The sequence below is a fragment of the Rutilus rutilus genome (genome assembly GCF_951802725.1).
Source record: "Rutilus rutilus genome assembly, chromosome: 6".
Taxonomy (NCBI): Eukaryota; Metazoa; Chordata; class Actinopteri; order Cypriniformes; family Leuciscidae; genus Rutilus; species Rutilus rutilus.
The window spans coordinates 11,394,926-11,409,270 of record NC_140214.1 but is presented as its reverse complement, the minus strand read 5'-3'; the positions used below and the strand labels follow the sequence as shown (position 1 = coordinate 11,409,270).

The 14,345-nt window shown below is 37.6% G+C and overlaps 1 protein-coding gene across 2 annotated transcripts in view; it reads right to left on the bottom strand.

Moving 5' to 3' along the window:
- dip2cb (disco-interacting protein 2 homolog Cb) overlaps positions 1-14,345 on the bottom strand; it is a 36,783-nt gene that overhangs the window by 11,462 nt on the left and 10,976 nt on the right. For both annotated transcript variants that reach the window (XM_084410631.1, XM_084410632.1), the window contains exons 4-23: positions 13,380-13,505; positions 13,107-13,286; positions 11,171-11,305; positions 10,825-10,962; positions 10,462-10,581; positions 9,814-10,011; positions 9,627-9,718; positions 8,498-8,608; positions 8,227-8,350; positions 7,972-8,081; positions 6,934-7,036; positions 6,689-6,753; positions 6,493-6,586; positions 6,234-6,353; positions 5,992-6,106; positions 4,042-4,181; positions 3,727-3,863; positions 2,583-2,791; positions 2,377-2,491; positions 24-225 (exon numbers count right to left, since the gene is read on the bottom strand). In XM_084410631.1, the coding sequence (XP_084266757.1) occupies positions 24-225; positions 2,377-2,491; positions 2,583-2,791; positions 3,727-3,863; positions 4,042-4,181; positions 5,992-6,106; positions 6,234-6,353; positions 6,493-6,586; positions 6,689-6,753; positions 6,934-7,036; positions 7,972-8,081; positions 8,227-8,350; positions 8,498-8,608; positions 9,627-9,718; positions 9,814-10,011; positions 10,462-10,581; positions 10,825-10,962; positions 11,171-11,305; positions 13,107-13,286; positions 13,380-13,505 (2,634 nt within the window). The remainder of the gene's footprint in view (positions 1-23; positions 226-2,376; positions 2,492-2,582; positions 2,792-3,726; positions 3,864-4,041; positions 4,182-5,991; positions 6,107-6,233; positions 6,354-6,492; positions 6,587-6,688; positions 6,754-6,933; positions 7,037-7,971; positions 8,082-8,226; positions 8,351-8,497; positions 8,609-9,626; positions 9,719-9,813; positions 10,012-10,461; positions 10,582-10,824; positions 10,963-11,170; positions 11,306-13,106; positions 13,287-13,379; positions 13,506-14,345) is intronic.

The window sequence follows — 14,345 nt, the reverse complement described above, 5'->3', positions numbered from 1 at the left end:
AACACACATAAGGGCTTGTGCACCTGGTTGCTTCTGTCTGGGTTTGGGCAGGTTGGTGATGCAGGAGTGAGGACACATGAGGATGCTGCAGGGGTGTAGCGCCCCCTCCAGAAACAGCTGTTTAGTCTCAGACAGGTGGATTCCACCCAGAGGGGTTTTGGGGAGGGTGTTGGCAGGAACCAATGCCAGACAGTAGACCCCCACCTGATGAATACCATCTATAGCCTAAACACACACAGGTTTGGTCAGAGAACTCTTTATTATTAATTGTTAACAACCTTAATTATATTTATCAACAAAAATTTACATTTAAACATTTAGCAGACGCTTTTACCCAAAAGCAAATGAGGAGAACGACAGAAGCAGTTAAACCAACAACAGGGCAACAATATGCAAGTGCTGTGACAAGTCCCAGTTACTCTAGTACAGTACACATAGCAAGGTTTTTTTTTTTTTTATAGAAAAATGATATAGAATAAAGAATAGAAAGTGTTAGCATTAATGTGTCAAATGTTGATGAAAAAAAATAGCAGTTTCTTGAAAATGACTAAAGACTCAGGTTGAGTTAGACAGATCATTCCACCAGAAGGTAAAAATTAAAACTGTTAGTAAACTAAAATTACTGTTCAAAGATTATTTTTAAATATTTTTGTAAGAAGTATCTTATGTTCAAAAAAGGATGTATTTATTTATCAAAAATACAGTAAAATTGTACTATTGTAAAATATCACTACAATTTAAAATAACTGTTTTCTATTTTAATACATGTTAAAGTATAATTTATTACTATGAAGCTGAATTTTCAGCATCATTACTCCAGTCTTCAGTGTCACATGATCCTACAGAAATCATTCTAATATACAGATTTAGTGCTCAATAAACATTTCTTATTATCAATGTTGAAAACAGTTGTGCTGCCTAATATTTTTGTGGAATCCGTGAATTCTTTCAAAATAATTATTTGAAATAGAAATTTCTGTGACGATGTATAAGTCTTTATAGTCCAGGCGTTTTAGGAAAAAAGGGTGAACAAATTGCAACAGAATCAAACTCAACTGATTTTGTATCCTCCATATGTCCTGAGTAAGGAAAAAAAAGCCCCGAAGAATCCCATTAGGGGAAAGTTCCGAAAAAGACCCAAATATATCCTATTCATACGCCTATTCATTATTTTTCTCACATGAATAGGGTACAAATTTTAACCTTTAGGTATCACCATGAAAATTACTGAGTTGATTACTTATATCAAGACAAACAAAAAATGTATTACAAGTTTTTTTTAATTGTTTGTTAACATGGACAGACGGTGCATAATCTAATTACAGATGTGCTAATTTGCATAAATACCACAACAGATCTAAACATTGGGTATAGCCAGGTGAAAATGTCTTGTTGAATCTTGTTGACACATAACTGTAAAATACTTAATGTTAAGGTCTGAATGGAACCCATTTAGGCTACCCATGAGCATTAATACATAGAGGCAGGAAGAAGTACTTTAGAAACCAGCCTAAATATTAATTTTTAAGAGATTGGGTTTGGGGCTGGGTCCATGGGACTGTTTCTGGGGGACGAGTCTGAGGCAAGAACAGGAGACAATGGTAAGGAGAATGCAGAAGACAAAAGGTAAGTAAAATAAAAAGTAAATCCCCAGAAACAGTCCCACGGACCCAGCCCCAAACCCCATCTCTGCAATAATAATTAAAAGAGGCTGTTTTAAAGTACTTCTTCCTGCCTCTATGTATTAATGCTCATGGGTAGCCTAAATGGGTTCCATTCAGACCTTAACATTAAGTATTTTACTGTTATTTGTCAACAAGATTCAACAAGACATTTTCACCTGGCTATACCCAGTGTTTAGATCTGTTGTGGTATTTATGCAAATTAGCACATCTGTAATTAGATTATGCACCGTTTGTCCATGTTAACAAACAATTTAAAAAAACGTGTAATACATTTTTTGTATGTCTTGATATAAGTAATCAACTCAGTAATTTTCATGGTGATATCTAAAGGTTACAATTTTTACCCTATTCATTTGAGAAAAATAATGAATAGGCGTATGAATAGGATATATTTGGGTCTTTTTCGGAACTTTCCCCTAATGGGATTCTTCGGGGCTTTTTTTTCCTTACTCATGACATATTGAGGATATAAAATCAGTTGAGTTTGATTCTGTTGCAATTTGTTCACGGTTGACCCTCATTTTGGCTTAAAACGCCTGGACTATTATTGTCACTTTTTTATTACAATTTAATGCATCATTGAGAGTATAGAAAGTATAGAGAATAAAGAATAACATTTCTTTTAAAAAAATAAAGAAAAAAAGTAAAAATGCAAACTTTGAGCCTCAAGCCCGGTTAAGTGTGTGTGTACCTGCAACACTCGGCTCATCCACTGGTAACTCTCTTCTTCAGTTGAATCTGGTCTTTGTTCTGCTACCAGCACAATCCTCTCATCATACAATACAGTCACTGAGAACACCACCGTCCTACACACAGTGAGAAGACACATTGTAATCAAGATTCTCTCTAGAGTAATATTGGTTTGGTTATTATTTTTGTCTCCATTTTCATACATACCTTCCTCTATAGATAAACTTCATGGGCTCCACAGCAAGAGCGGTTGCAATGATGTCATCAGAGTTGTGTTTCCGTCCCCCGACCTGCATCAGTCCTTCCAGCGTACCTGAGATGAAGACCATCCCACCCGGACCCACAAACCCCAGCAGACCCGACCTCACGAACACACAGTCGCTGACCAAACCACCGTCACATGCCACTGGACACACCTGCACCAGAGAGACACACACATATTTACCAAAATGTTATCATAAAAAGAAAAAGAAAAAAGGTCACACCATCTTAAGGTGGTCAGTCTGGTTATTAGAACATTACAAGCTTTTTGTTGGTCCAAGGTGGTCTATAAGCCCCAACAATCTTGTTCAAGATAGACTACCATGTCAAAAACGGGTACACCAACTGCTAGTCGAGGTAATTAACTAACTAGACCAGCTTGAACCAACTAATTTCTATAAATGACCGGAAACAACAGGAAATGACCTGCATCACATTTGAATGCTATTTGCTTTTAGGATAAAAACATCTGGCAAATTCATTCATGTAGAGGCCGTGTAAAACTAGCTACAAATCCAGCAACGTTTAACTTTACCACATAAAATAAAGATGTTTTACACTACTGTCCTACAATAAAATTTTTTAATGTTTTTGAAAGTAGTATCTAATGCTCAACAAGACAGCATTTAATAAAAATATAAATTTTATGTATATATTAAATACAGTAAAAACAGTAATATTGTGATTACACATAAAACTAACTGTTTTCTATTTGAATATATTTTAAAATGTAATTTATTCCTGCTGAATTTTTAGCATCATTACTCATGTCTTTAGTGTCACATGATCCTTCAGAAATCACTCTAATATGCCGATTTGCTGCTCAAGAAACATTTCTTATTATTGTCAATGTTAAAAAAACAGTTGTGCTGCTTAATATTTTTGTGGATACCATGATACATTGTTTCAGGATTCTTTGATAGCGAAAGACTAGCATTTATTTGAAATAGAAATCTCTTGTGACATGACAAATGTCTTTACTGTCAATTTAATGCACCCTTGCTGAATAAAATAATTGTTTTTGTTTTTTTAAATGTATGCACTGACCCTATTGATACTTAACATAGTGAAATATAGTGTATTTTCACACCTCAAATGTGTTCTTGCTCATTCCTGTAAGCCCATAATATGACGTTCCTGTGGCAACAGACGACACGCAGATCTCTCCAATCTCATCGGTTTTACACAGCTGAGGAACGCCCTCCAGTTTAACAACGCACACCAACGCTGAGAGAGACGGAGAAAAGTCAGTTTTACAAGAACCATAAAGTCGTTTGATGAGGTCTGCGGTCACATGAGGAAAACAGCGCTGAACTGCTCTAGGCTGGTTTATGAGGTAGATGTTGGAACTGAATCTAAATGCTTTGGGGATGTTCATTCGTTCATGTTCTCATGATCTCTGTACCTCCAGACATGGCTGTGCCCACATCCTGTAGGGTGAGGACTGACAGCTTCTCTCCTGTGTCCACTCTAATGACCCCGTGACTCAGATTCGTCATACTCAGGACCCCTCGGCCTGCTGGCTTAGAGCTGCCCTCCTGAGGCCTGACAGAAAACACATGCATACAAACAAATGAAAGAATAAACATGTCCATATGTCTCACAACTAAAATATTATGTTACCATAGACACAATATTTTCCAGATTTCATAAACAATATGGAATTGTGTGGTTTGGCCTCCTGGAGCTACAAAAGCTCTAAAACCAGTTTTAAAGAAAGGTTTGTGCAAGTATTACCATTGTTTAGTTTCACAAGCAGATTCTTGCATCTGCACCCACAAAAATCGCATTGAATGCATCACCAAAAGAGTCTAACACATGGTATTTCCATGAGATTCAAAAGTTTGAAGTAAATGCTTTTAAAAGAAGTCTCTTATGCTCACCAAGGCTGCATTTATTTGATTAAAAATACAGTAAAAACAGTATTATTGTGGAATAATATTACAATTTAAAATAACTGTTTCAATATATTTTAAAATGTAATGTATTACTGTGATGGCAGAATTTTCAGCATCATTACTCCAGACTTTAGTGTCACATGATCCTTCAGAAATCATTCTGATATGCTGATTTTGTGATGAAGAAACATTTATTATTGTTATCAAAGTTGAAAACTGCTGTGCGGTTTAATATTTTTGTGGAAACCATAATGATCTTTTTTCAAGATTTTTTGATGAATAGAAAGCAAAAAAACAAATCACAAATGTGCTTACAATCAATTTAATGCATCCTTGCTAAATAAAATGATTAATTTCTTTCTTTCTTTTTAAATGGTACTTACCCCAAACTTTTGAACGGTAGACTACAAGGCAAAAAAAATTTCCTAAAATGACATATCTTCACTGTGTTTTTTGTGTATTTTTCTTTAAATAAACCAAGATGCATCATGGCACACAGTCAGGGTGTGCAGGGGTCTTTACTACTGACAAAGGGCCCGTACACAGTCAGACCAAGGACAATAACTATAACGGTAACAATAAAGATATAGTTCTAAAAAAGAATAGCAGAGTCCACACCACAACTATAACGTTGACGACACAAAGAACCGTTGGAATCACTTTCAGAACGATTTTTTTCCAGTTAATGAACGATAAAAACAATGACAGCTCATCCATAATGCTTTAAAGAGCTTGAGCATTTAAAGTGGCAAATGACATCACTGGAGCGACAACATAACTGGTAACTTAGAATAAACAGAACGATAGTGTGCATAGGAGTAGACACTAATATAGTTATCGTTACAGTTATTGTTCTTGGTGTGAACATGCCTTAATAAACGCTTCAAGGGGCATTCAACAGTTTTGTTAGAGAGATTTAAGGTATCTGGGATCACACTTTGCATATTCCATTTTGCACTTTGGGTAGTATCCGATTTCAGGTTTACCAGCCTCTAAATGGCACACATAAAAGTGAAGAGTGGCTGACAACTTTACACGTCGGTCAGGCGGACCTTTTTTGTTTATTCAGGCAATTCTTGGCAATGTGAACCAGACTTTATGGCGATATTGAAAAGTCTGGCTATGCGAGAGTAATATCCGTCTGCCTGTAAGATAACAGTATTTAAACTTAGACCACACACAAACACAATTAAATGTATTTGAGTGAAGTGAAAACTGCTCGGTTCTTAATCAAACATTTCATATAACATGCAAATCTGAGTCAGATGTATTTCTTAATAGTTCTATGAGTCTGTGTGCGTGAATGTGCGTAGGCCTGGTTATGTTGTTTGTAATGAGTGACCACAAAAGACAGAAACTCCCATTTTAATGTGTTTAAACTGAAAACAGATTCCTGAGCACAAGAATGACGTTTGCACATGTGTGCCTCCAGGGCAAAGAGTGTGAGTATATTATACCTCCTCAGAGCTACAGTTAGGGCCTCGGGGGAGCCAGCACACGGGCATATGACCTCTGACCTCAAGCCCATGTTCTGGAACACGTTTAGGAATGCGTCACAGGAGGATATGGACCCTGGGAAAAGAAAGACAGAGAGAATTACTGTATCTACTTAACGTAAAGGCTTGATTCACAAAAGTAACACACTCACAGGCTCTGATTCAGCACTAAAGGGGGTTTGATTCATTGTTAAGACACTCACAGGGGTTTGATCCATCAGCGATCAGCAGCATTCTCAGTGAGCTCATGTTGGTGTCAGTCTGCTCTTTGTGGGACATTAGAGCCCAGTGTAGATCTCTACTCTTTACACATGCCACCTTAGCTGCACACACATGGAAGGAAACTAATTATTGATTAAGAATGATTATGTGTGACACTATGTGTGCATTTGTGTTAGCATAGAGACCAAAAGTCAGCACATCTGATAAATGTGTACTATGTGTGTGTGTGCGCGTGTGTACCTTTGTACTGACAGACTTTCTGGATCCATGACAGAGGATTCACCTTCATAAGTGCATATGGAACACTGACCACATGTAACATATTCAACACACTCTACAGAGAGAGAAAAGGTAGATAAATCACCTTTTCAGAAAAAAGAAAAAAAATCAAGTGTAGGCTACAAAAATCATCTGATAAAAAAGTCACTGATATTACCGTTTGAACACTTTGCCAAAGACCGATGCCTTTCTTAAAGTCCAACACATTCACCACAGTCTCAGCTGAAACATACCAACACAAACCACTTAGAAATAAAGTCATACAGGTTTGGAACAACACGAGGCTGAGTAAATGATGAAATATTTCTGCTGATATCCCTTTAAGAATTAGAATTGTGTGATATTTGTGTGCTTTTAAGTGTGTGTAATTGTGTTTTGTACATGTAGCTGTGCGTATCTTACCCTCGCTGTATCCGCAGGTATGCGTAAGTGTTTGGCAGTGTTTGAGCATTGCCATCCTTGTCACAGTTATTCCCAACACACTCCCATCCTTACAGGTCTTATACTGTCAATCAACCACAAAACACGGCCACTCTCATTATAAATGCGATGAAATCATTGCATTGCCAATGAACTACAAATCACGTCAAATCATGTGTGTGTTTATGTCACAAGCTTTAAATCGGAAATAATTTTTTGACATGCGCACACTGCGCATATATACAGAGTTTCCCTCTGTTTGCGCATACTTTTCTCCTAAATTGCATTTTTTCTTTGTTTTAAAGAACAGATTTGATACTTATCTATTTCGGGTCCTAATTAGGAGACGACGAGCACATGAACCGTTGCGCCGTGCTACTTATATTAATAATGCGGTAAAAAACACCCATTCCAAAACAAGGCGTCTGTGGATGAGAGTCCAAAACAAGGAATAGTGATGAGACGATGAGTGGAAGGAGAATTTTTAGAATGACACGACACTCATTTATGACACTTCATTCAACAACAACAACAGCTTGTTCCTCGCGTTATACGCCATTACTACGTCATTGCACAAGTGCAGTACTTTCCAGTTTTGGTTTTCAGTCTGATTACGTTTATATGCCCTCTCGATCAGATTAGAAAAGGTTTAATCCACCCCGAATAAAATTTTAATCGAATTTGGCCAATTCATTCCGACTGACGTGGTTACATATGACTTTTTTTATTCCGACTGTGCTAGTAGTTTGATTACAATCGGATTATTAGGGTCTATGTAAATGCAGCAGTGTCACATGATCCTTTAGAAATCATTCAAAATTTGGTGATTTGGTGCTCAAGTAACATTTCTTATTATTATCAAAGTTGAAAAAAGTTGTGCTGTTGAATATTTTTGTGAAAAGAAATTGTGATACTGTTTTTTCAGGATTCTTTGATGAATAGAAAATTCAGAAATATGTCCATAAATGATATTAAATCAAAATCAAAATGAATTGGACACACAATCACATGGTATGTTACCTCTATGTACGCTGTGTCATTGTTAGCGTCTTTTATGAGAGGAAACCACTCTCGTGGGGGTTTAGATAAATGTTTGGTGTCAGACAGCACCCAGAGCAACTTTGGCCAGCCTGAACACACACACACACACACACACACACACACACACACACAAAAAAAACTGGTAAGGATAAAAACACACATATATCTATAATATATAATGTTCCTCCGTGAATTTGTGCAGGAGGTTGTAACAAATATTATGATGTCTCTGACCTTTGAACTGCATGACATCACCACTAGTACTCTTGGGAAGACCTTTATGACATGCATCGCTGGTCAACGCCACGGCAACCCCACAGCTACCCAACAGGAAACCAATTTGTTGACTACCAGCATCCTTTGAGGGGAGAGAGCAGGAGGACACACCTTAAGTTATTTTGGTGTTATTTTGGTTAATTATGACTCATTATTAAATCTTCTGAATATGTGCAGTCCTGCCTAACCTGATGTATTATTGCTGGACATTTTTTGCAGTAGAAATTACCTTCTTTGTAAGTGGTACTTCAATTGGGACAGGAACAACTTCAGCCAAGAGACAGCCATAAAACGCCACCATGAATGCTGCTGGGTCATTGTTGGGGTAAACCAAAGCTACCTACAGTAACACATACACAGTCTTTATTCTTCACCGGTTCTTGAATATATGTCTGTATTAATGTCTATATCTGATTACTATCTTTAAAATGTTACAAAAACTTGAAGTCTCTTATGCTCACAAAGGCAGCATCTATTTGACAGAAACAAATAAAATAACTTTTTTTTTTTTTTATTTCTTTTTTTTTTTCTGTGATGGCAAAGCCGAATTTTCAGCATCATTGCTCCAGTCTTAAGTGTCACATGATCCTTCAGAAATCATTCTAACATGATAATTTGGTGCTCAAGAAACATTTCTTATTATTATCAGTGTTGAAAAAAGTTGTGTGACACTTTTTTCACGATTCTTTAATGAATAGAAAATTCAAAAGAACAGCATTTACTTGATAGATATCTTTTATAACTTTTTAAAATGTCTTTACTGTCACTTTTCAATCCAATAGAGCATGTTCGGGATGTGGTGGAACGGGAGATTCGCATTATGGATGTGCAGCCGACAAATCTGCTGCAACTGTGTGATGCGATCATGTCAATATGGACCAAAAATCTCTGAGGAATGTTTCCAGCACCTTGTTTAATCATTGCCACGAAGAATTAAAGGGATCGTTCACTCAAAAATGAAAATTCTGTCATCATTTACTCACCCTCAAGTTGTTCCAAACCTGTATGAGTTTCTTTGTTCTGCTGAACACAAAGGAAGATATTTGGAAGAACGTTTGTAATCAACAGATCTCGGTCCCCATTGACTTCCATAGTAGGAAAAAAATATACTACATACTAAATATTGGCTACAAACATTCTTCCAAATATCTTCCTTTGTGTTCAGCAGAACAAAGAAACTCATACAGGTTTGGAACAACTTGAGGGTGAGTAAATGATAGAATTTTCATTTTTGGGTGAACTATCCCTTTAAGGCAGTTCTGAAGACAAAATGGGGTCCAACTCGGTACTAGCGAGGTATACATAATAAAGTGGCCGGTGAGTGTATAAGACAAAACACAAACTAACCACTCACTCACCCTGTCTCCAGTGTGGATGATTGGTTCTTGTTTGGTTCCCAGTTTGTGGAGCAGGTTATAGGCCAACTTCAAACTCCTGGACCAGAGCTTACCTACAAACATATAAACAAAGAGATATAAACATGTATCCACAACCAAACAGAATTAAACCAAATGAACGCCTATGAATACATATGTGTGTGTGTACCATATGTAAGCGTGTATGGTTGTTTGGCATTGCTGTGAGTAGTGGTCAAACAGGGGGCTTTGGGTGCAATGGCTCCCCAGCGCAGAAGGGCCGCTTCCAGGGAGGAGGGGCAGTTCTTGAGTCCGACGAGATCTTCTCCTTGTATGGGAATTGACTCCGCCCCCTCTGGGCGTGGCAGAGAGGGATCAGGCTGCTGCACTGCATATGGCAAATGTTCAGATAAGGTTAGCAAAGCATTTGCATGTTGATGAGACCCATGTTTAACTAAAAATTCTTCTTCCATAAAATTGTGCCATCATCTACTCGCTCATGAGATCATCATGACATCAAGACAACACAAGGGTGAGTAAATGATGACAGGGTTTTAATTTCTTTGTGAACTATCCCTTTAAGCACTTCACCTGGATCTCTGCAAAAATAGCTAGATCAAATTAACTTGTTCTGTGCAGGGTGTGGAGCGTTTAATCTGAGAGTAATGAATTTCAAGACCTTTGACCTACAGCAACTATGGAAGTGCAAGAACTCTGTGAACTGGTGCAGGGTGGGTATTTAAACATCTGTATCTATAATATTAATCATTTACGTTTACAGTTATATTCATCTTTGAAATCAAACAATTAGGCACAAAGATAGTGGAAACATTTTAACCTTCAAGAAGTTCTTCAAAGTCCTCCACAAAGAATTCTCTCAGGGGTCTTCGCCTGGGTCGCTTCAGTGTATTAACTAGCTGCTGGATCTTTGCCGACACACGGCTACTGACAGGCACACCTACATGTATGCATATTTGCAATTACACTACAAATACAAATTCTCACAATGGTGAGAATGAGAAAACACATTTTGATTAAATAGTATTTGTTTTGTCATTTTAAACTCATTTAATTCCATGCACACAGAATAAAGTTTACAAATACAACAAATAGATACAAAACTTGATCAGCTTGTTCAGAATAACTTGTTCAGAATAAATACACATTTAAAAAACAGCCCTCTGGACACACACACACTCACCATCTCCTGTCTCCATCAGCTCAGCATTGCCATATTTGGGCGGGGGCCTGGTTATCATGGAGACCTGTGGGCGTTGAAAAAAAATGGGGGCGGGGTCTGGCATGTAGCTGGTGATGTCAGGAGGGGCCGACAGACTGTCTGCAGTACACAAACAAACAGGATATCAGTATAACAAAATACAGCATAACAAACCATTTACCCCAATAAATGTGATGGTTTTTAAATTAAAAGTAAATTAATGAATGAATTAATTAATTAAATAATAATGTCAGCATTTCATTTTTGTGTGAACTATCCCTTATATGTCAGACAAGTCTCTGGCCAAAAAGAATCATGAAATACTGACCCTCAGAATCCAGAGACGACCATGGGCGATCTGATTGGTACTCATTGGAGTGCCTGCCAACTATTCCATTCTCAGCAAAAACACCCATTTCTCTTAAGCCCCGCCTTTTCAGAGACAGGTGAGACATCGGGCCAACTGAGGGGAAAAATTGAAGGAGAGAACAGAAGGCTAAATTATAGCATTCTATAGCTGATTGGCTGAAATTGGTTGGGCAAATTGAACAGATTGGCTGAATTGAGTTGAGCGCTAAGATTTGATTGGCTGAACTTAGTTGAGCAAGAGAAGCCAACTGGCTGAAGTGAGATGATCTTGATAAGGGAATGAAGTTTAAAAGAGACCCAGATCAGATGCAACAAATTTTTTTTATTTTATATGAATTGAATTGAGCATGAGGAGCTGATTGGCTTGTTTTTCCTGTCTATATGCTTGCAATAATATTCAATCTGTGCCAGATATTGGTGAAAGCAAAGTTGGAGTTGCAGGGCTCTAGAGTGCGACCAATTTGGTCGCATATGCGACCAAATTTTGTAAGTGTGCGACTAACATTTTTCCTAGGTCGCACCGGTGCACCTAACGTCCTCGCATCCGCTGCCTCTGCACGAACGTTTGTTGGCGTTTGTTCTCCTTTGACGGAACTCACACTCTTCTCTCACGCGATGCCACAGCTCGCAGCCTCGCACAACACGACAGCCCTGCTTAATGAGTGACGACGACGGAGGACAGAATTAAACATTCAAACGTAGCCTGGTTACACTTAAGGTCTGTTATATTAGTCTGATTTTATTTTAAATTTCGGCTTCCAAAGATTATAAAAAATAATATATTGAGGTAAAACCATTAAAAACTATCTACGCGCCACTTCTTCCCTTCGCAGCATTACGCTGTCATTTCTCCCTAAAACTCAGAATCAGAATCAGCACGATCGGTGATTGTTGTAAATGCAGTCTAGCTACTGTTGCTAAATTGCGGGACGCGTTTAATAATTGAAAGAGCTATTAAAAACACAAAAATCTGCGCAAGAAATGTTGTTCGCATGGCGGCGCGCGCTCCGAAACAGTCCGAGACAAGCAAATTATACTTTCGGTTTCATGTGCAGATTGTGCGCGTCTAAACGATCAATTGTACACAAAAGCGTGTCAAAATTACCGGCTTTGAGATTCACTAAAAACAGTTTATGTCTTAAATGGACGTAGTTATGGAAATAGTTGGGAGAATATGGTGCATCAGTAGCCTATTAGATCTGCACCCGTCTTAAAGGGGCCACAGTCTAATAAACATGCTGACGATTGCGCCATTACTGCAAATCAAACAACAAGAGAAAAATCACTCACAGCTCTCGAAAGAATAACTTCAGCTTTGATAAGCATTAATCTATTTATGATAAATTTTACAGTGTTATTTTACATTTTATTACTTTATTAGATTTCGTTTTAGACCATGCCTGAACAGTAGTAGGCCTTCCTGAAATTAAAGCACTGTGTAGGCCTATATAAAGTGTATCTTTGTTTAATTGTTTATCTATTGTTTATCTTTGTTTATTATATATAAAACAAAAAGAACCATAAGAATACAGTTAAAGTACTGTATCGATAAGCAGTATCGGTAAGAGTAGGAATACCATTAATAATTGTGCTTCAAAAAATAAATAAAAGTTTTTACCTACACCTTCTTGTTTAAATTCATTTACATAATATGAATGTGTATAGAGCGTGATAAAAAGGTGACCTTAAAATTGTGGCGTTAAAGGTGATACATCCGAGGAAAAATGTGGGTGCACCCAAATTTTGTGCTGGTGCACCTAAATAAAAAAGTTAGGCGCACCAGTGCAACCAAGGCAAAAAGTTAGTCTGGAGCCCTGCGTTGGTTGACAATTTATCGCATGACAGATTCTCAGTCTTATTTGCTGCCATGTGAGTATATATGCATGCATTCTTACGGCCGTATGAGTGCATGTTGGTCTCTGCGAGTCGGGCTGCATTGGCAGAGCTGTTGCTGTGCGACGACGATGACGATGATGTTGAAGGTGAGCCATGGAGAGCTCTGCTGATCCAGGAGTCCACGCTGACACCCCCCGCCCTCCCCAGAGACCCCTCAGCGTCAGAGCCAGAGGACGAGTCTGGAGAGACACACAAAGAGAGAACAGTCTCACACACACACACTTCCTCACCGGCTCACACACACACACACAAACACATGCACATCCACACACCTGGAGGTGTGTATGTGTCCATGGAGGTTTGACCGATGAGCGACCGCCGCTTGGATGGCAACAGCACAGCCATCTTTCTCTCACTGTGTCGCTCCAGCGCAGCCTGAACAGCTTCTGAGTGAACATCTGAGAGAGAGAGAGAGAGAGAGAGAGAGAGAGAGAGAGAGAGAGAGAGAGAGAGAGAGAGAGAGAGAGAGAGAGAGAGAGAGAGAGAGAGAGAGAGAGAGAGAGAGAGAGAGAGAGAGAGAGAGAGAGAGAGAGAGAGAGATTTTATACGTACATTTACAGTGCATCATGCTGAAAAGCTTCTTATGTTTATGTTTGTGTGGAATAAAGTTCAGTCGAGATGCTCTTTTTCTAGCCCGTTCTGAGATTTATTTAGGGAGATTATTTATTCAGTGGTTTATCCATATAGGAAATAATGCCACTGGCACAGATTACATCTAAACCCAACCACATGTTCTGAAATGCTGAAGATGCATGACAACCTTCTAAAATGTATTTATTACAAAAAAAAAGAAAAAAAAAAAGAAAAAAAAAAGTCTTAAGATATTCATTCATATTTATTTTTGGAATTTTATTTAGATTTTTGTTGTGTATACAGTTTTGTTTTAATATGTATAAAATAAACAGTATTTTATTAACACATACAGTTTATATAATAAAAATACACGTACTTCAGTAACAGAAATTAATGTTTCCATTAAGGGGCAATATTTGTTCCCTTAAATTGACTTTCAGGGTAATTTATACCTTTATAAAAAGGACAATATTTTTCAAACCTCATTGAATGCATCAACTTTTATGTCAAATGCTTACATTTAATCAATAAATTAAATATGATTCTAATTGAATTTGATTAAAATTAAGAAATTGCAATTACAACTGCATATGCAAATGTAAACTGCATAAATTGTTATGAGATTAATAATTTAAATATACATTTTTAATATAGAAATTCTGGAA